The sequence below is a fragment of the Panthera uncia genome (assembly GCF_023721935.1).
Source record: "Panthera uncia isolate 11264 chromosome C1 unlocalized genomic scaffold, Puncia_PCG_1.0 HiC_scaffold_4, whole genome shotgun sequence".
Taxonomy (NCBI): Eukaryota; Metazoa; Chordata; class Mammalia; order Carnivora; family Felidae; genus Panthera; species Panthera uncia.
Window position 1 is genome coordinate 63026359 of NW_026057585.1, and position 23792 is coordinate 63050150.

The 23792-nt window shown below is 37.0% G+C and overlaps 1 protein-coding gene across 1 annotated transcript in view; it reads right to left on the reverse strand.

Annotated features, from left to right (window-relative positions):
• ZYG11A (zyg-11 family member A, cell cycle regulator) overlaps nt 1-23792 on the reverse strand; it is a 77699-nt gene that overhangs the window by 20098 nt on the left and 33809 nt on the right. Inside the window, 3 exon segments of the mRNA XM_049618873.1 lie at nt 5033-5097; nt 7203-7379; nt 9949-10089. Coding sequence (XP_049474830.1) covers nt 5033-5097; nt 7203-7379; nt 9949-10089 — 383 coding nt within the window.

The following is a 23792-nucleotide window of genomic DNA, read 5'->3' on the forward strand; positions in this document are numbered from 1 at the left end:
GAGAGAGAGAGAGAGAGAGAGAGAGAGAGAGAGAGAGAGAGAGAGAGAATCTTAAGCAGGCTCTGAGCTCAGCACAGAGCCTGATGCAGGGCTCAGACACACAATCCTGGCATCATGACCTGAGCCGAAATCAAGAGTCAGGCACTCAACTTACTGAGTCATCACCCAGGCACCCCTAAACAGGCTCTACTTCTTAAGCTAGGCACCCTGATAAGTACTTTACAAACATTATCATGTCTAATCCTCATAAGAGTCACTATTTTACAAATGAGGAAACTTTTACAAATGAGTCAAACTTCAAGTTATGTTTGACTCTCTGGAGCCCATGTTCTTGATACTTACTACCCTGAACTGGAATCACTTTGAGAGACAATATTTGCAAGCACAGTTGACCCTGGAACAACATAGGTTTGAACTATTGTGGTCCACTTAAACACAGAGTTTTTTTCAATAGACACAATGGAAAATTTTTTTGCAGATTTGCAACAATTTGAAAAAACTCACAAATAAACCTCATAGCCCAGAAATATCAAAAAAATAAGAAAAAGTTAGGGATTTATAACTATACAAAACATACATGGATACTTGTTACTGGTTTCTTTTACTATTACCATAAAATGTATACACATCTACCATAAAAGGTTAAAATTTATTGAAACTTACACAAACACTTATAGACCATACATAGCACCAGTCAACAGAAATGTAAACAAACATACAGTATTAAGTAACTATATAGTTATCTGTACTACATACTGTACTACCGTAATTATTTCACAGCCACCTCCTGTTAACATTACAATGAGCTCAAGTGTGTGTGTATATCCACTTAAAATGCCCTGCAACATTAATCACTCGACATGATCAGTTTTCCATCCAGTAAACTGCATACAGCAGTAAAAAGCAATCTCTTGCAGTACTCACATATTTTTCACCGTTTAGTAAAATATTATAAACCCTGAATAACACCATGAGACCCATATAAAAATGCCACTAATGATGTTGGAAGTGCTCCCTAGAAACAAAGAAAAATCATGCCATTACAAGAAAAAGTTGAACTGCCTGATATCTACCATAGATTGAAGACTGCAGCTGGGGTGCCCATCATTTCATAAATGAATCCAGAATAAAGACCACAGTAAAAAAGAAAGAAAAGAAAAGAGAAATTGGTGAAGGTGTTGCTGCAGCTATGCCAGCTGTCATGAAACCTTATGCTTTTTTGCAAAACACCCGTTTATCTTATTGAAAATGCAGCTTTTATGTGGGCAGGGATTGCCATAAGAAAAGCATAGTTATAGACTCTAATACGACTTGAGAAAAAGTGACCATATGACAAGTTAAAGGAAAAGGAAGGGAAAGGATCTAAAACTGCAAAAAAAAATTTAAGTTTATTTTTTGTAATTTCTACAACCAGTGGGCTCGAACTCACAACCCTGAGATCAAAAGTCATATGTTCTTCCAAGGCTCTTGGGAGGCTCAGTCTGTTGAGTATCCGACTGTTGACTTCGGCTCAGGTCGTGATCTCATGGTTTACGAGTTTGAGCCCCGCATCAGGCTCTGCACTGGCTCTCTCACTACACCTTCCCTGCTGACACGTGTGCTCTCTCTCTCAAAATAAATAAATAAACTTAAAAAAAAAAAAAAAAAGCCTCAGGTACTTCTGAGCCAGTCCAGGTGCCCCTAAAATTGCAAAATTTAATGCCAGCAAAGATAGTTTGCTTTTTAGAAAGAGGTTTGACTTAAGGCAGGAAAGAATAGGTTAACTCTACTGTTTTGTACAAATGCAGTCAGTTTTACGATAAGAACTGCCTTTAACCATAAAGCTGCTAACTCCAAAGACTTGAAGGGAAAAGATAAACATAGGATGCTAGTCTTTTGGTTGTACAAGAAGGCCTGGACAAGAATCCTTTTTATGGATTGGTTCCATACTTTGTCCCTGAAGTCAGGAATTACCTTGCCAATAAAGGACTGCCTTTAAAATTCTCTTCATATTGGGGTGCCTGGGTGGCTCAGTCAGTTGAGCGTCCAGTTTGGCTCAGGTCATGATCTCGTGGTTTGTGGGTTCGTGCCTCCCGTAGGACTCTGTGCTGACAGCTCAGAGCCTGGAGCCTGTTTCAGATTCTGGGTCTCCCTCTCTCTCTGCCCCTACCCCGCTTGCACTGACTCTGTCTCTCAAAAAATAAACAAACACTAAAAAAAATTTTTTTAATTCTTTTCATATTGGATAATTCCCCTGGCCCCCAGAACCCCATGATTTCAAGCACTGAAGTGGTCTATCTGCCCCCAAACACAGGGTCTCTAATTCAGCCTCTAGATCAGGGGTGATAGGGACCTTTAAGGCTCATTACACACAGTACTCTATGGAAGGACTGTCAACATTTTGGAAGAGAATCCCAATAGAACATCATGAAAGTCTGGAAGTATTACACCATCGAAGGTGCAACTATTGTTACAGGAAAAGCCATAAAAGCCATCAAGCCTGAGACAATAAATTTCTGCTGGAGAAAACTGTATCCATTTGCTGTGTATGACTTTATAGGATTTATGACAGCCAATCAAGGAAATCATGAAAGACACTGTAGATATGGCCAAAAAAAGGTGGGGGGTGAAGTTTCAAGATACAGATCTTGGAGAAATTCAAGAGTTAACAGACACCACACCAGAGGAATTAACAGATGTCAATTTGATACAGATGAGCGCTTCCAAACCAGTGCTGGACGGCAAGGAAGAAGATGTAAGAGAAGCAGTACCAGATAATAGATTGACATTAGACAGTCGGGCAGAAGGATCCCAATTATTCAAGACTGCTTTTGACTTATTTTATAACATGGACCCTTCTATAATACGGGCAATGAAACTAAAGCAAATGGTGGAAGAAAAATTGGTACTGTATAGAAATATCTCTAGAGAAATGAAAAAGCAAAGAAGTCAGACAGAAATTATGATGTAGTAAAGTTATACCAAGTGTGGCTGCCTCCCCTTCCAAGTCCTCCACCTCTTTCACCCCCAAGACAGCAAGATTAACCCCTCCTCTTTCTCCTCAGCCTGGTCAACATGAAAACAATGAGGATGAAGACCTTTATGATGATCCAATTCCACTTAATGAGCAGTAAATAATCATCATGCCTACAGTTAATAAACCTCTCTGTTGTGTATGTATCTTCATATGAACATCTAATAACTGTATAGCAAGAATTGTATGAGAGGTTTCTGTGTCCTTATTAATGCCTAAGTATTCATGATGTACAACATCACATGCAAGACTTGCATGGAAGTGGACAGCCTACCCTTATAGAGCATAAGGTAAGTGATATTTAATATAAGATTAAAAACATGTTAGTTTTATCATTTTGTAATTTTGCTTTCCAAGAATTACATTACCATATAATATGCCTCTGCCGTAACTGAAGAAACTGCATTTCAGCCTATTATCAGAGGCAAGTAGTTGTTGTTTTTTTTTAATTTTTTTTTTTTTTTTACATTTATTTATTTTTGAGAGACAGAGCACAAGTGGGGGAGGGGCAGAGAGAGAATGAGACACAGAATCAGAAGCAGCCTCCAGGCCCTGAGCTGTCAGCACAGAGCCCAAGGCAGGGCTCGAACTCACAAACTGAGACCATGACCTGAGCCAAAGTCAGATGCTCAACCTACTAAGCCACCCAGGCACCCCAGTAGTTTTGTTTTGTTTTGTTTTGTTTTTTAAGTAACAATGTTTCCAACACTGTATGATAAATATGACTGCTTTACTCTATGCCATGAAAATTTTACAGCAATTCATTCATTAGTGTAAGGCTAGGCTACCATGAAACAATTCATTGATTATACTACACTACCATAAAGCAATCATATTGCTGCTTCTTCATTATCAATGCATGAATACACTTGTAAATAAATATTTTTCACATTATCTTTCCTTCTTTCCTTCCTTCCTAAGTAAACTCGGGGCACCTGGGTGGCTCAGCTGGTTGGGTGGCTGACTTTGGCTCCAGCCATGATCTCACAGTTCTTGAGTTCAAGCCCTGCATCAGGCTCTGTGAGGACAGCTTGGAGCCTGGAGCCTGCTTCGGATTCTGTGTCTCCCTCTCTCTCTGCCCCTCCCCTGCTCATGCTGTCTCTCTCTCAAAAATAAATAAAACATTAAAAAAAAAAAAAAGAAAAGAAAAACCTAAGTAAACTCTACCGCCAATGTAGGGCTTGAATTCCATGACCCTGAGATCAAGTCACACACTCTGCTAAGACAGCCAGATACCCCACATTATCTTTTCATTTTTGATATCTAGCGTTAGTAATACATAAAACATCTACAGTGTTTTGTAGATGATATTGATATAGGTACTGACAGAAGATTCACCTTAGAAGTAGATAATATAAACTTTTGGTATCAATAAATACAGTACAGTACTATAAATGTATTGTTTTCTATTTATGATTTTTTCTTTTTAAAAAAATATTTATTTATTTTTGGGGAGAGCATGACTGGGGGAGGGGCAGAGGGAGAGGAGAGAATCCCAAGCAGACTGCCTGTCAGAGCACAGAGCCCAATGCGGAGCTCAATCCACAGCGAGATCAGGACCAGAGCCTAGATCAAGAGTCAGATGCTTAACTGATTGAGCCACCTAGGTGCCCCTTCTTTATGATTTTCTTAATAACATTTTCTTTTCTCTAGCTTACTTTAATGTAGAATATAATATATAATATTTAACATGCAAAATACATGTTAATCAACTATTATCACTAAGGCTTTTCAGTCAATAGCAAGCTACTAGTAAAGTTCTGGTTGAGTCAAAATTATACATGCGTTTTGACGGGCGGGGGTGTAGTGTGAGTGTCCCTAATCCCTGCATTTTTTCAAGGGTCATCTGTAGGGTACTTCTAATCACCTCTGTGGAAGAGGCTCAACAGAACATTCTCCTCAAACACCTTAGCCCAGCCTTAATCAAACCCTTGCTAATAAGCTAATAACCAAAGCCAACAATGTTCAGAGTAACACTAGTCAACACCCCAAAATCAGATGACCAAGTTTTATACTTGCCTGTCAAATGGAACATCCACAAGAATCCTGGAATTGGTTAAGGAGAGAAGACAATTCTTCTGTAACTTTAAGGAAATAAAGAAAAATAATTTTGAGCAAAGGTATACCCCATTCTAAATAAAGATTCTAGGCATTTACTGAGAGCTCACTGTGTACCTGCCTCTATGTACTTCCAAGTTCATTTAATCTTACCCTGTCACATTTACCTCTGGCCTAAAGAACAATCCTCCCCCTACCTTTTTTTTTTTTTTTTTTTTGACAAAGTGGGGTCTTTTCTCCTGAACCCCAATGGCCTGACTATGGGTCAGTCTAAATCAATTACCTGAAGCCTGGGCCATCTACAAATGTCCTTACCAGATCTCTCATAACTATGTGATAGAGTTATACCTGCTACCTAAGACCAGCAGGGATGAAACTGGGCCATTAGAGACAGGAAAGAAAGAGAAAGCTTCATGGGAAAGCTGTAGGAATAGAAAAACATACCATTTCTTTGAAAGGCCATAATAAGTAGGCCTGTATGACTGAAGTAGTTTAAGAGGCAGGGCCAGCAAGCCTGAAATGCCAACAGGAACTGGGCAGTAACAAACAAGTGAAGTGGGCTGAATGTGACAGAGCAGAGCAGTTGTAGGAATTACGGCAGATGAGAATTAATGGCCTCTTATAGGGGCAGTTCTTACTCCAACTGATGCCTTCCATGTAGGAATTAACACCAAACTGTGAAGGAGCTTCCAACTTCTCAACAGAAAGTAGAAATAGATTTTTTTTTTTAATGAGGAAAAACCACCTTCCTTATTGTATTTTAAAAATTTTACATTTTAAGTACATACTTCAATTAGATTTGACAAATTGATACAGCTGTGTAACCACTACCATCCACCATCACCATAGTTAAAATAAAAAATATTTCCATCACCCCAAAGAGTTGCACTGCATGACCTTCCAGTTAATCTTAACCTCACAGGCTTCAACCCCAGAAAATTACACTGTCCTAAGAGACTAATCTTTTCTCAAGTTTCACATAAATGGAATCATATGGTATCTACTCTTCTGTGTCTGGCTTATTTTGCTCAGTATATGATGTTTTTGAGATTCATCCATATTGCACATGAGTACTTTTTTCCTTTTTATTGCCAAATAGTATCTTTCTATATGAACATACCACAATTTATCTATTCATCTGTTGCTGAGCAACTGAAAAGTTTTCAGTTTTAGGAGATATGTTACGAATAAAGATATTATGAACATTCATGTAGAAGTCTTTGTATGAATATATGATTTCATTTCTCTAGTAGTGGAATGACTAGGTAGTGTAGAAGGTATATGTCTAACTTTGCAAGCCAATGTCAAACTGGTAATTGCATCATTTTACATTCTTAACATCAATATATGAGAATCTCAGTTGCTCCACACCCCTGCCAACACTTAATTTCAACCAATCTAGTGTGTAGTAGTACTAGGTATGCAGTGGTATCTCAATGTGGTTTTAATAACTAAACACACTGAGCATCTTGTCACATACTCATTTGTCATCTGCATGTATTCTTGGGTAAAGTGCTCAAATCTTTTGCCTTTTAAAAAAACTGGTTTATCTTGTGTTACTAAGAGATTTTTTTCATATTTTCTATAAAAGTCTTTTCTCATATATACAAAATAAACATTTTTCCCAGCCCACAGCTCACCCTTTTCAATTTGTGTATGTGTGTGAGAAGCTTTAATTTTGATGAATTCTAAATTTATTATTTTTCTTTCATGATGTGTGCTTTTTGTATCCTAAGAAAACTGCCTACTTCAAGGTCACAAATATTTTCTCCTATGTTTTCGTCTACAAGTTTTAGGGTTTTACCTTTTATATTTAGATGATTCAATTCAAGTTAACTTTCACATATGATGTTAAGCTTATAACGATGTACTGAAGTGTTAACAGTACATGGGTTTCTGGGTAACTGGTTTTTGAGAAATTTTAAAAATTTGAACCCAACTGCTTATCCAAATTTGCTATTTTTTTCTATAACAAATATAAATTCCTTATTTATTCTCTCTCTCATTCTTTCAGGTAGGATGAAAAATTAAAAGAAAATAATGCTAAAACTAATAATAACTAATACTAATAATTTTTTTCATGTATTTGCCCTGAAGTAAGAAGCACAGTCAAGTATTCAATTCAAATTACCTGCTGGTAATGGGGGAAATTTTTCAAAGCCTTGAAAAGCAGACAGGTGACCTCTGACAACAGACGAACAGGCATCCCCCTGGCCAGGCCCTGGCGTGTTAAGTTGAGGGCGCAAGCACTGGCTGTGAACTGCACTGGCAAATCCAATGGATGATTCCTCATTCCTACAGCCACAAGCTGAAGATGAACTTGTTTTTAGTGGCATATGACAACATTAGCATTCTTTAAACTGTCTTGTTTTTGTGTTAATTGGCAAAAATATCTGTTCATTGGGCCAGAAAGTAACAGATTTTCCCTATCCTCAGCATTTATTATTTTAGGACACCAGCAATACCTTCCAATCCAAATGCAGCCATTAACTAGCTCTGTGACTAAAGGCAAGTCACTTCCCTTCTTTGGACTTCTGTTTCCTCAGTAATTTCATAATCCTTTATCGAACCTCACTCCATACAAAGCATTGTGATAAGCACTACAGGGGACACAAACATGAATCACTTACACCCTAATTCCTTAACATAAAGCCTTGTGAGAAAAATAAGGTATGTAAACAAAGGATACTGTGAGGGCTATCAAAACATGAAACTGGAAAAAAGAAAGTATCATAAAAGAAGTATACATAAAGTGCTGCCTAAGGTCACTGTGGAGGGAGCAATCATTTCTGGTATGGAATCAGAAGACTTCATTCAGAGAGCACATTTAAGCAGAGTTGCAGCTAAGATTTGGACAGAATAAGATGGAGGTAGGGATGAAATGAAGAGGAGATTCCCAAGGAAGAGAAAGGTGATAAGGAAATACACAAAATAAACAAAAGGATGGGATGAATCCGTTAGCGGAGGAGAAAATTTGAATTTAACAGAATTTTGAAAGCATTTGAAAAATGGTAAAGCATAACATTAGAAAGGTAACTGGAAGACAAACTGTGAAAGACCTACAACACTCATGTAAAATGGAGGTGCCATTCTAACCTTAGACCACCCCTGCTCTAACATTTAAGGACAAAGCAATCTGTTTTGTCTATCCAACAGGGATAATAATCATCCCTATCTACCTCAGAAACTAGTCTGCTGATACTTGCATGCACCATGATTTTAAGAGACCAGAGCCCCTCACTCTGACAGCTGCATGAAGTAATGGAGCCTAGAGACAGACACAGACCTGGGACACATTCTACTAGAGAAAAAAAATGACTGTTGTCTATATTGCTAAACTGCTCCTAGGATTTCATTGGATTGCCATCATCTGCAAATTAAATATGCAGAAATAATAAAAGAAAAACCATGGTTATCAAAAATCATAGAATCTTTGATATGAAATGGACTTTTAGAACACCAAATTCAGTATCATTACAAATGAGAAAAGTCCAGAATTTTTTCTCTTTATACAGTGCTGCTTTTAGGTTATGAACAAATCTAATCTCGCATGAGGCAGAAATATCCATATTTTTAAGGAAATGCAAAGAATTACAAATAATAAAGACAGTGACTTTAAGACTCTTCATTTCCATGTTACATTTCACTCTAAATAACTGCAGTTTTCTTTCCCAAACCACTTAATACTTCCAGTAACATTTAAAATAAATTCATTCTGTAGGGGCGCCTGGGCAGCTCAGTCAGTTAAGCGTCCAACTTTGGCTCAGGTCATGATCTCACGGATCATGAGTTTGAGCCCCACATCGGGCTCTCCACTCTTAGCACAGAGCCCGCTTCAGATCCTCTGTCTTCCTCTCTCTCTCAAAAATAATAAACATATGGGGCGCCTGGGTGGCTCAGTCGGTTGAGCGTCCGACTTCAGCTCAGGTCACGATCTCGCGGTCCGTGAATTCGAGCCCCGCGTCGGGCTCTGGGCTGATGGCTTGGAGCCTGAAGCCTGCTTCCGATTCTGTGTCTCCCTCTCTCTCTGACCCTCCCCCGTTCATGGTCTGTCTCTGTCTCAAAAATAAATAAACATTAAAAAATAAAAAATTTTTTAAAAAATAAATAAACAAAAATAAAAAAAAATTTCATTCTTCTGTAAACCAAAGCCTGGACCTACCAATACTGGTAATTTTACTTTATTCACAAAATACTTTAAATGGTAGATTTGGCCACCTTCAACTATTACATTTTGCTCTGTTCTTGTTGGAGATACTGATGTTTTCTTTTAGAAAACCAGAGGTTAGATTTTAAAGAGTAAACAAATGGGGTGCCTGGGTGGCTCAGTCGGTTAAGTGTCTGACTTTGGCTCAAGTCATGATCTCGCAGTTCGTGAGTTTGAGCCCCGCGTTGGGCTCTGTGCTGACAGCTCAGACTTTGGAGCCTGCTTTGGATTCTGTGTCTCCCTCTGTGTCTGCCCCTCCCCCACTCACACTCTGTCTCTGTCTCTCTCAAAAATAAGTAAACATTTAAAAAACATTTTTTAAATAAAAAACAAAGAGTAACCAAATCAATGAATGAATAAGAAACAACACTTAGGGCAAAGTGACTTTGTGTTTATAAATTATATCTCTTATTGTAGGCAAAATAGTACAGTGCTCCTATAGACCCTTCTCAGGTAAAATCAAAATGCTGGATGATTCTAATTGATTCAGATGCTCAAAATGAGAAATGGTCTAGTAGTTAAGTCTAACATTGTTTTCCTTTCTCTGTGAGGGTACTGTGGCTCACTATAGAATAAGGCATATAAATTATTGCAGTCAGTGTTTTGTGAACAGCTTTAATGAACTAAGTAAAAAGTGGTAACAAAAACTACCTTTCTGAGGTATAGTTACCTTTAAAATCGCAGGCATGGTTACCTGCATTGAAAATGTCTCTGTGAAGAGCCTGTAAAGGGCTTCCTTCATAAAACATGACCTATTCCTGTATCGACTCAATGCTTCTGAAATCTGGCTCATATTGGCTCCTCCAGCAACCTGAAAAACAAAAATATTACCAATAGGTTTCACTACTCAGGTTTTTAAGGGGTTTTGAGTGTTAGAAACAATGACAGGTATTCAATTCAGTGTTCCAGGTGCTTTACAAAGTTACTCTTATTGAATTCTAAGTCTAATAGGTAAACGGTCTCCTCATTCCCATTTTTACAGATGGGGTCAGAGAGATGAAGTATGGTGCTAATTTTAACAAACCAATTCAGTGATGGAGCTAAACTGAAATGCCATCTCCCTACAACTATATTACAGTTAAGACTTAAAAAAAAAAAAAAAAAAAAAAAAGACTTCAACTGAATAATGGGTGGCATATAAATTTTTAAACAATCAATAACCATGACTGCATATGTTTTCTAAGTACTCATATAGAATAAATTAGATAATAAGAGAAAGGTAAAAGGCCACATAAAATAACTAAAATGGAAGGGAAAAGGACTTTTTTTGTAGTATTACTTTTTATTTATTAAATATTAACACAATTCTTTCTTGCTACCACCTAAATAATAACTTTTAAAAATCTACATATAGACTTTGGGTCTGGAGGATAACGGTACTCCCCCCCACCATGATCCAAAACATAAAATTAATAAGGAATGCAAATAAAACTAAGTATGACCCAATTTTCAGCATTCCTGGGTAGTGGAGAAGAAAATAAAGGGGAAAATTCAGAATCTTGTAAAATGAAAACAATCCCCTCTCCACTCTACCATGACCAGTAATATCATTATCACTGAAGAAACCTCACATCACTGATTGACATCACTAATGGACAATGCTTCTGAAGTAGGAACTATGTCCATTAAATACCAAAAAATAAAAAATTCAAACCAATTCCATATATAGCTATTTATAAGAAATTTCTAAGCAGTAGATCTACACATTTCATCTGAGAAAAATTCTTCCTATAAACCAACAACAAATCAGAAGAAAATTTTAACACAGCACTAATCTAATTAAATATTCTCCGTAAGCATTTGGGGATGTGAAAAAATACCCTCAATGAAAAGATGAGACAATGGTTGATTAAACTCAGAAAGAAAAAGACAAAATCATATCAAATATAAAAACTAAGTTACAAGGCACCCAAGGAAGGGTGGATTTGAATAAACATTTAGTAATGGAAAGAAATGCAAGAAAACAAAATTTTTTAAAAAGAAAGAAGTACAGGGGTTCCTGGGTGGCTCAGTTGGTTAAGGGTCCAGCTCTTGACTTCGGCTCAAGTCATGTTCTCACGGTGCATGGGTTCAAGCACCACATTGTACTCTGCTGGTGGTACAGAGCCTACTTGGGAGTCTTTCTCTCCCTCTCTTCTGCCCCTCGTCCACCCTCTGCTCATGTGCTCTGTCTCTCTCTCTCTCTCTCTCAAAATAAATAAATAAACTTAAAACAAAAAGAAAGAAAAAAGTACAAATGGTCTAAGATTGAGTGTTGTTATGGAAAAAAGACAAAGAAGATCCAAGATGTATATATTTGAAGGTCCTTAGGGGAAAACAAACTAATATTTAAAACTATTATCTAGAAAAACTTCCCAGAAATAATTTTTAAAAAGACTTAAATCAATACATTGAAAGGATCCACCCAGTACCAGGGACAACTAACTGAGATCGTCTGAGATATATCAGAGTACAAAGATTAAATTTAAAGATAAAGAAAAAAACAATCTGCAGGGCTTCCACATAAAAAGATCAAATAAATAACACAGAGAATTAGACTGTCATGGAACTTAAAAAGCAACATACAAAGCAAGTCAACAGTGGAGAATTTTCAAGAAACCAGGAAAGAAAAGGGTAAAAAAGGAGTTTGTATCCAGCCAAGCTATACTTCAAATATCAAGGTTATAAAAATATAAAATACTGAATAATAAGAACTCAGAGAATAGGACACAAATCTCCTTCCTGGAAAATCTGCTAGAGAGTAAGTTCCATACAGTAACCAAGAGATGACGGAGGTAACTCTAGCAAATGGATAGATGGTGAACATTTAACATATTTAATCATAGATCTGTGTCCCCACATAGTCAACAAGTACATTGGGAAATTATGTGTCTGATATGACTATGTCAGAACCCAGGAGTTTATCAAAGGCTTGCAATTTCCCAGAGAAGCCTTAGACAGGAAATTGTGATTCGTTTCCATCTATTTCAGCTCTTAGCACAGTAACAGCTGTCCACCCCCACCCATCAGCCCCCAGAAATACATCCAGGGCAGCATGCACTTGGCTTGTGGGAGCCAAGAAAGAAAAAAGGATCATGACTCCCAATTATCAGGGATATGTGTTCTGATCACAGAATGCTGCTTCTGAGAACAGCGTACAGGACGCAGGTGAGAAGCCACTATTGCTGCACCTCTCCCTCCAACCAAACTGACTTCCAGGGAAATTAAAGGGCCAGTGTCCTTTATATCCCCCTTGTCTTCCTTTGACTCTTTTTCTAATTTGGGAAGCCAGACATTAAAGACTAAAACATTCAAAACAAATGCATATACAGAGAAAATTCCAAAGTGACTGCACAGACCCAAGAAAGATTCAGAGAAGACCTAAAAAGACCTTTAAGTTTATACTTCAGGTTGATATCTGGCACAGGTCAAAACAAAACAACAACAAACACAGTAACAAAACAGCCAACCCTAGGGAAAGGAGACAATCTAATTTCTAGAGCTACCATATGATAAGTTTCAAATGTCCAGTTTTTAACAAGAAAAAAAATCACAAGGCATACAAACAATTAAGGAAGTATGGCTCACTTGAAAGAAAAAGGAATCAACAGAAACTGTCCCTGTATAAAAAAAAAACAGATGGCAAATCTACTAGGAATGACTTCTAGACAACTGTCTTGCAGATGTTCAAAGAACTAAAGGAAGATATACATAAAGTCAAGGAAATGATGCATGAGCAAAAGAGAAAAAAATCAATACAGACAGAAATCATAAAAAAGAAAAAGAAGGGGTACATGGGTGGCTCAGTCAGTTAAGCATCCAACATCAGCTCAGGTCATGATCTTACGGCTTGTGGGTTCAAGCCCTGCGTCAGGCTCTCTGCTGACAGATCAGAGCTTGGAGCCTGCTTTGGATTCTGTGTTTCCCTCTCTCTCTGTCCCTAACCTGCTCACACTCTCTCTCTCTCTCAAAAATAAGCAAATATTTAAAAATTTTTTTTTAAAAAAAGGAAAGGGGCGCCTGGGTGGATCAGTCGGTTGAGTGTCTGACTTCAGCTCAGGTCACGATCTCACGGTCCGTGAGTTTGAGCCCCACGTCGGGCTCTGGGCTGATGGCCCAGAGCCTGGAGCCTGCTTCCGATTCTGTGTCTCCCTCTCTCTCTGCTCCTCTCCCGTTCATGCTCTGTCTCTGTCTCAAAAATAAATAAACGTTAAATAAATAAATAAATAAATAAATAAACAGGAAAAAGAAAAGAAATTCTTGAGCTGAAAAGTACAATAACTGAAACGAAAACTTCACTAGAGGGATTCAAAGGCAGATTTCACCAGACAGAAGAATCAACCAATTCGAAAGCAGGACAACAGAAATGACCGAGTCAGAGGAACAAAAAGCAAAAAGATGAAAAAAAAATGTGAAGAGACCCTCAGGAACCTATGAAATACCAAGGAGCAGACAAAACTACACATTGTGGGCATCCCAGAAGAAGACAGAGAGAGGGGCTGAGAGAATATCTGAAGAAAATATGACTGAAAAATTCCCAAATTTGATTAAAGACATTAATATAAATATCCTAGGAAATCTAAAGTAAGATGAACTCAAGAATACTCACACCAAGACACATTATAATCAAATTTTTGAAGGCTAAAGACAAAGAAAATCTTGCAAGCAGCAAGAGAAGCAAAGCATCATACATAAGGGATCCCTGATGAGATTATCTGCAGATTTCTCATCAGAAACTTTAAAGGGCAGAAGACAGTGGGGAAACAGATATGTTTGAATTGTTAAAAGAAAAAAAAAACCTGTTAACCAAGAATCCTATATCCAGCAAAACTGTCCTTCAAATGTAAGGGAGAAATCAAGACATTCCCAGATAAAAAAAGTTGAAGAAATTCATTATCACTAAACCTGTCCTGTAAGAAATGCTCAAAGGAGTCCTGCAGAGTAAAATAAAGTAACACCAGACAGTAATAAGCCATCTGAGGTAATAAAGATCTCAACAGAGGTATATACATGGGCCATTTAAAAAACTAGTGATATATTGGGGCACCTGGGTGGCTCAGTCAGTTAAGCGTCCAACGTCGTCTCAGGTCATGATCTCTCTGGTTCGTGAGTTCGAGCCCCACATAAGGCTCTGTGCTGACAGCTCAGAATCTGGAGCCTGTTTTTGATTCTGTGTCTCCCTCCTTCTCTGTCCCTCCCCCACTCGTGTTCTGTCTCTGTCTCAAAAATAAATAAACACTAAAACAAAAACAAAAACAAAACAAAACAAAACTAGTGATATATTAACACTGGTTTGTAGGAGCACCTGGCTGGCTAAGTTGGTACAGTATGTGACTCTTGATCTCAGGGTCATGAGTTCAAGCCCCATGTTGGGTGTAGAGATTACTCAAAAAAAAAAAAAAAAAAAAAAAAAAAAAAAAACAACAAAACTGGTAACTTTTTGTTTTCTACATGATTTAAGAAACGAATACATTTGCTAAAAAAAAAAATATTACTCTAAAAGCTAGTGTTATTATAACTTGAATTATCAATTTTTATACTGTGGGGCAAAAAAATGCATAATGATATAATTTGGGGATGTCATTGATTAAAAGGTTGAGAATGGAGATGTAAATGAGCAGTATTTTAGGTCACTGAAGTGAAGCTGATACTCAAATTGGAGTATTGTGACTTTAGGATATTAAATGTAATCTCCACGATAACCACAAAGAAAACTGTTACAGAAAATACACAAAAGGAAATGAGAAAGGAGTTTAAACATTTCATTATAAAAAAATCAGCTGAACAAAAGGAAAATAGTAATGCAGGAGATGAGGAACAAAAAAAGCTGCAAAACATATAGAAACCAAAGAGCAAAATGACATAAGTCCCTCCTTATCACTAATTACTTTAAATGTAGATGGATTAAATGCTACAATCAAAAGACAAAGATTGGAAGAATGAATTAAACATATGATCCAACTATACACTATCTACAAGAGACTCACTTCAGATCCAAAGACATAGCTAGATGGAAAATGAAAGGATGGAAAAAAACATTCCATGAAAATATAACCAAAAGACAGCAGGGGTGACTATACTATTGTCAGACAAAATAGACTTTAAAATCAGAAGAGGTTACAAGAGACAAAGCAAGACATTATATATCAATAAAAGGTACAGTAGAGCAAGAAGATATAATAAGTATACACACTGATGTATCTAATGACAGACTATTAAAACATATGACACATAGGGGCACCTGGATGGCTCAGTCAGTTCAGCGTCCAACTCTTGATTTCAGCTTAGGTCATGATCTCATGATCATGGTGAGATTGAGCCCTGCATCAGGCTCTGCTCTGAGCATGGAACCTGTTTAAGATTCTCTTTCTACTTCTCCCTCTGCCCCTCCCCTTAGCCAGCTCATGCTCGCTCTCTCTCTCTCTCTCAAAAAACAAAACAAACCAAAAACATGACACAAAAACTGACAGAATTAAAGGGAGAAACAGACATTTCTACAATAATGGAGACTTCAATAACCCACTCCATAATGGATAGAACCAGACAGAAGTAAGGAAACAAAGGACTTAACACAATAAACCAATTAGATCTAACAGACATATGCAAAACACTCTACCCAACAATACCAGCATCCACAGCCTTTAAGGTGCACGTGGGACTTTTCCAGGATAGACCATGTGTCAGAGCAGAAATTAGGTCTCTACAGATTTTTAAAAACAGATATCATACAAAGTGTCTTTTCTGACAACAAGATGAAGTTATAAATAATAGAAGTAAAACCGGAAAATTTACAAATTTATGGAAATTAGATAACACCTCTTAAATAACCAATGGATCAAATCAGAAATCACAGGGAAATTAGAAAATATTTAAAGGCAAATAAAAACAAAAACACAGAATACTAAACCTGGTAGGACCCAGGGAAAGCAGTGTTAAGAGGGAAATTTATAGCTATAAATGTTTACATTAAGAAAACAAGATGGGGTGCCTGGATGGCTCAGTCGGTTAAGCGTCAGACTACAGCTCAGGTCATGATCACACAATTCATGAGTTTGAGCCCTGCACTGGTCTCTCTGCTGTCGGCACAGAGCCTGCTTCGGATCCTTTGACTCCTCTCTCTCTGCCCTTGCCCTGCTCACTTTCTTTCTCTCTCAAAATAAATATATAAACTTAAAAAAAAAAGAAAAAAGAGAAGAAAACAAGAAGAGGCACCTGGGTGACTTAGTTAAGTGTCTGACTCTTGATTTCAGCTCAGGCCATGACCCTGCAGTTCGTGAGATCAAGTCTTGCATTGTACAGAGCCTGCTTGGAATTCTGTCTCTCCTCTGCTTGCACCTACTCTCTCTCTCTTTCTCTCTTCTTTACTTTTCCCTCTCTTTCAAAATAAATAAACTTAAAAAGAGAGAAGAAAAATAAAAACAAGAAAAAATCAAGTCAACAACTTTACAACTTAAGGAACAAGAAAAAGAACAAATTAAACCCAAAGCTAGCAGAATGAAGGAAATAATAATGATTATAGCAGAAATAAATGAAATACAGAATGGACAAATAGAATAATTTAGTAAAACCAAAAGTTGGTTCTTTGAACAAATGAAATTAACAAACCACTAACTCCCAGATGGATTAAGAAAAAAAGACAGAACTCAAAATACTAAAATCTGAAATGAATGTGGGAACATTCCTACTAATCACAAAGAAATTTAAAAAAATTTTAAGAATACTATGAACAGTTATGCCCCAACAAATTGAATAACTTAGATGAAATAGACAAGTTTCAAGAAACACAACACTTAACAAGACTAAATCCTGAAGAAATGGAAATTTTAAGAGACCTGTAACTTAGTAAGGACATAGGATCAGTAATTAAAAGATCTCCTCACAAACAGAAGTCCTAGATCTGATGGCTTTGTTAATAAATTCTACCAAACATTTAAGAAGTGATACCTATCCTTCTCAAAGGTTAAAAATTGAAGAAAAACCTTCCTAAGTCATTCTATGAGGCTAGCATTACCCTGATACCAAAACCAGAAAAAGATACAAGAAAACTAAAGATAAATACACTTAAAGAACAGTGATTCAAAATTCAACAAAATATAAGCAAACTACATATAGCAGTGTATGAAATGGATTATATACCATGGCCAAGTGAGATTTATTCCTGGAATGCAAGGATGGCTTAACATATGGAAATTGATTAGTATAACACACGTTAACAGAATGAAGGGAAAAAACATAATTATTTCAATTAACATAGAAAAAACACTTGACAACACCCTTTCATGGCAAAAACACTCAATAAACTGGAATTCAAAGTAAATTACCTCAACTTAATAAAAGCCATGTATAAAAAACCTGCAGTGAACATCATATTCAATGGTGGAAGACTGGAAGCATTTATTCTAAAATCAAGAACAGACAAGGATACCTACTTTCATGACTTCTACTGAACATAGTACTGGAAGTCCTAGCTAGAGTAATCAGGCAAGAAAATGAAACAAATGACATCCAAATTGCAAAGGAAAAAGTAAAATTATCTTTGTTTGCAGGTAATATAAACTTATATGCAGAAACCCCTTAAAGATTCCACACACACACAAAAAGCTATTAGCACTAATAAAGGAAACTAAAAAGAATTGCAGGACACAAAGTCAACAAGCAAAAATCAGCCACATTTCTATATAATAACAATGAACAATCTGCAAAGGAAATTATGAAAATAATTCCATTTACAATAATATAATAAAGTACTTAGGAATTAACCCAGGAGGTGACTTATATGGTGAAAACTACAAAACACTACTAAAAGATATTAAAGGCATAAAAACAGACATATATACCAATGGAATAGAATAGAAAGCCCCCAAATAATCCTTAGTATATATGGTCAAATGACTTTTACAAGGATGCCATGATCATTCAACAAGGAAAGCACAATCTTTTCAAGAAATTGTGCTGAGTAAACTGGATATGCATATGCAAAAGACTAAAGTTGGAGGCTCTTACTTTATATATAAAAAAATTAGAATGGATCAAAGACCTAAATGTAAGACCTAAAACTATAAAACTCTTAAAAGGATACACAGGGCAAAAACTTCATGACAATGGATTTGGCAATGACTTATTGCATAGGATACCAAAGACAGGCAACAAAAGAAAAAATATATATATGATATATAAAACCTAAAATTTTTTAGAGTTTTGTGCATCAGAAGATAATATCAATAGTAAAAAGGCAACTCACAAAAAGAAAATATCAGCAAATCATATCTCTGGTAAGGGATTAAGATTCACAATATATTGAGAACTTCTATACTCAATAATGAAAAATAAGTAAACCCACTCAAAAATGGGCAAAGGACTTGAGCAGACCTTTCTCCAAAGAAGACAAACAAATGGCCAATAAGCTCATGAAACATGCTTAATAATCACTCATCAGTAGGGAAATGCAAATCAAAACTTCAAAGAGATACACCTCATACCCACTAGGATCATTACTGTTCAAAAACAGAAAATAATAAGTGTTGACAAGATGTGGAGAAACTGGAATGTTTACGCATTGTTTGTGGGAATATAAAATTGTACAGCTGCTATGAAAACAGTGTGACAGTTCCTCAACAAATTAAAAACAGAATTACCATATGATCCAGCAATTCTACCTCTGAGTCTGTATCAAAAGAACTGAAAGCAGGGTCTCAAAAAGATATATGAATAGTCTTATTGACAGCAGCATTATTCATAATAGCTGGAAGTAACACGGAACCAACCCAAGGGTCCATCGACAATAAATGGATAAGCAAAATGTGGTATATACATAACACACTTAATTCAACCTTAAAAAAGAAAGTAATTCTACAATATGTTACAACAAATGAACCTTGAGGACATTTATGCTAATGAAATAAGCCAATCACAAAAATACTGTATGATTCCACTTATGTACTTAGGCAAAATCACAGAAACAGAAAGTAGAATCGGGGTTACCAGGGTCTGGAGAGAGGGGGGAATGAGGAGTTAGTGTTTAATGGGTACATAGTCTCAGTTTTTCAAGATGAAAATAGCTATGGAAATGGATGGTGGTAATGGTTGCACAACTTTATGAAGGTGTTTAATACCATTGAACTGTACACTTAAATATGGTTAAGATGGTAAATTTTATGTTATGTATGTTTTGTCATCCAAAAAACTTAAAAGAATGGAAATATAGGGGTGTTTGACTGGCTCAGTCAGTAGAGCATGTGCCTCTTGATCTCAGGGTCCTGAGTTTGAGCCCCATATTGGGGGTAAAGATTATTTTTTAAAAAAGAAGAAGAGGGGCGCCTGGGTGGCTCAGTCGGTTGAGCGGCCGACTTCGGCTCAGGTCATGATCTCGCGGTCCGTGAGTTCGAGCCCCGCGTCGGGCTCTGTGCTGACAGCTCAGAGCCTGGAGCCTGTTTCAGATTCTGTGTCTCCCTCTCTCTGACCCTCCCCCGTTCATGCTCTGTCTCTCTCTGTCTCAAAAATAAATAAACGTTAAAAAAAATAAATAAATAAAATAAAATAAAATAAAATAAAATAAAATAAAAGAAGAAGAAAAAAGGAATGGAAATATGAACTGACATGGGGTGATTTTCAAGACATATTGTTAAGTAATAAATACAAAGTATATACTACCTATTGTGTAAGAAGAGGAAATAAGAGAACCTAAATACATCTGCTTAGTACCTTGATTAAACCCTCAGTCTGGTGGGGGGGGTGGGGGAGGAACTGCAAATAAATTTTCAATTCTTTTTAGCAGGCTTGTGTTTCACTATTCTGAAAACTCTTTTACGTGTACTGTAGGATGAAGCAAACGTGCCAATGTTTTGAGAACCAAGGTTCTCACTGTGGAAAAGAGGAAATGCAAGTAAAGAACGCAGAAAGGCAAAGGAGAATGGTGTGAGGATGGACATTTGGAAGTATTACTCTGAAACTTATTTCATATATCTCCTTAGCCCTGTTTCCCAAAAGGGACTTAAAAACAAAAATATGCAGGGGTGCCTGGGTGGCTCAGTTGGTTAAGTGTCTGACTCTTGATTTCAGCTCAGGTCATGATCTCACAGTTCTTGAGTTCAAGTCCCACATTGAGTTCTGCACTGGCAGCATAGAGCCTGCTTGGGATTCTTTCTCTCCCTCTCTCCCTCTCTCTCTGCCCCTCCCATCCTCTCATTCTCTCTCTCTCAAAATACACATTAAACAACAACAACAACAACAACAACAAAGATACCCCAACAACTAAGAACATACCTAGTACTCAGATATTGGTTTAATAAAAGGAACCAGGGCTCCTAGTAGAAATGCCAGAAGGGCTAGGAACAGGAAAGTATATGAAGCCTAAAACATCTTCATGTGCTAGAAAGTGAGGAAGTGATCAAAATAACAACAAAGGGGCACCTGGGTGGCTTAGTTGGTTGAATGTCCAACTTGGGCTAAAGTCATGATCTCGCAGATTGTGAGTCTGAGCCCTGCATCTGATTCACTGCTGTCTGCAGAGCCTGCTTCAGATCCTCTGTCCCCCTCCCCCCCTGCTCCTCCTCTGCTCACATTCTCTTTCAAAATAAATAACATTTTAAAAAATAAAATAAAAATCTTAAAAAATAATAATAGTAACAATTATAATAATGGAGACATGTAAATAACACAGGAGCCAGTATGAAGGAGCATCCATTGGCCAATCTGTAACAAACTGGGCATCAAAATAATTAAGGACAGTACTGAATTGTAAACCACTGAAAACAATAAGAATCAGTAAGTTCACATTGAAGTTGGGTTAGACAGACAGATGCAGAGGGCAGGGCTCTTCTTTATGGTAGGAGGACTAGATTTGAAAATCATCACTTTGCAACCATTCCAGTCAAGACTGGTTCAGGTAAGAATCATCAATGGATGCTAAATCCAGATTAGAAAGTTTGATGAGGACGAGGATATTTGCATAGTCTTCAAGTACACATCACTTATTAGTTGCAAGTGAAAAAAATACTATCCATATAGTATAGAAACAATACAATATTATATAGATAGTATTTTATCTATACTGGATATTTTATATAATATCTGGACAATACTTTGAATGTATGATGAAAAGTAACAGGACTAATGAGGCACACTGTGTGCTTCAGGATTGTATTCTTGAGACTGATACAACATGCCTCCCAAGGAATTCTGGCCAAAGATGAAGAACCTAATCATAAGGAAACATTCGACAAATCCAAAATGGAATATTCTTCCAAAAAGCCTACAAAACAAAGCTAGTCTGTATTCTTCAAAAATATCAATGTCACAAAGGACAGGAAGGACTAAGGTACTCTTCCACATTAAAAATGTAAAACAATGGATATATTCTAAAATTTTTAAAAAAGTTTTACGACCATCCAGATCTAAGAGCTGAAAAAGAAACAAAGGATTAACCACATGACCAAGCAGAAGACCAGATAACTGTTGCCTCACCCTCTCTTCTTGGCTTCCTGAAGATGCCATTATAAAACAATCTTCAGAAGGGATCCCCGCCACACCCCACCAGGGGGTTCACAAGGATTTCCTACCAAATGAAGATGTGTGTGGCTCTTAATACTAATAGTGGATGCCCTTTCTGCCTATTTTATTTTTTATTTTTATATTTTAAAATAAGCTCCATGCTCAACATGGGGCTTGAACTCATGACCCGGAGATCAAGAGTTGCACGCTATACAGACTGAGCCAGCCAAGCGCCCCCACTTTCTGCCCATTTTAAAAGAATTAAGTACATGCTGCCCATTCTAATTTGGGGTACAATAAATAACGTATTTGTTGTGTTTAAAGGTCTTTGCTTACATTTGATTTTATTCATGTTAATGCAAGCAAATTTTTGATCAACCTAAATAACAAAGATACTTAGTATACTTTGCATCTGATCTAAAACATACATATTTCCATTAAATAAAGTTTTTCTGAACCATTTAAATTTTAAATTTGCCATACCTTACACTCCACAGAAGGCTGGCTTAAGATCTTTAGAGTTTCTTAGTACTGGGAAGACTGTGGTTTCTCCTCTCCATCCCAACAATATCTAACACCGTAAAGAATGCATACTTTAAAGTTTTCAAAATAAACTAAACTTACATGTATACCAGGTAAGTTTACTGAAACACAGCTTCACATTTTCTTTTGGTGTACCCACTTTGACAGTACCTTAACTACATGCATAATCCCTCTGCAGAATATTCCAGCATTTGTCCCATATTATTGCATATACCAAGAGTTTGTACTAAAAAAATTTTTTCCCCTGATAGCTGTGGTCTTTTGATCATTGTGACACTAAATGCTATTAATCTGAAACAGGCCTAAGTATACATTCCCAGTAAACAATTCTCTACATATCTAATCTGAAAGTTCTCACTATTATCTCTAATTCTAGCCTAATTAATTGATGGCTTACACCTTCATTAGACATGCCAGAAAATTAAAAAGACTTCAAAATACAATTGCTATTTTCAAATCAAAAGAATAAAAATATGTAAACAGCTCTCTCCTTTTCTCTGTCATCGTGGGGTATGCGGCTGACTATCTCCCACCATGTCTTCTCATAAGACTTTCAGGACCAAATAATTCCTGGCCAAGAAACAAAAGCAGAAGTGTTCCATTCCCTAGTCGACTCGCAAGAAAACTGGTAATAAAAATCAGGTACCAAAAAAAAAAAAAGAAGGTATAGCTCCAAGAGGAAGCATTGGAGAAGAACCAAGCTGGGTCTACAATGGATTGCACATGAGATGGCACACGTATTTATGTTGCATGAAGGTAATGTGCTCATATCCTATCATTCTGTAAACATCACTTCTACCAGAACAACAGACATGTTTTATAGGTGAAATGATTTTCCTGTCACTGTGCTTCTGCACCAGTAGGCTGGTTCAGTAATAAATGTAAGAGGCCTTTCGTTTGAGGAAAAAAAGAACAAAAATGTGAAAAAAAACTGGGGTGCCTGGCTGGCTCAGTCAGTGGAGCATGTGTCTCTTAGTCTCCCAGTTGTGAGTTCAATCCCATGGTGGGTGTAGGGCCTACATTAATAGATAGATAGATAGACAGACAGACAGACAGACAGATGAAAAACAAGTAATGACTGCAAATCATTTTACTCTCTCAGCCTAGAAAGAATTACGTATGGTATAATTAAAAAGCATTTCAAAACAATGGTTCTGAACCTTGGCCGCACATTAGAAATACCTGGGAGTTTTCAGAATTTTGATGCCCACACCAAGTCCCAGACCAATTAAATCAGAATCTCTGGGAGATAGGACACAGGCATCAGTATATTTTAAAGCTTCCCAAGTGATCACAAAGTACAGCCGAGGTAGAAAACCACTGTTTTAAAAAAGAAATACTTTAGGGGCACCTGGGTGGTTCAATCGGTTAAGCATCAGACTTCTGATTTCAGCTCAGGTCATGATATCACGGTTCATGGGGTTGGGCCCCGCAAGGGGCTCCATGATGGCATTGTGGGAGCCTGCTTAGGATTCTCTCTCTGCCCCTCCTGCACTCTCTCTC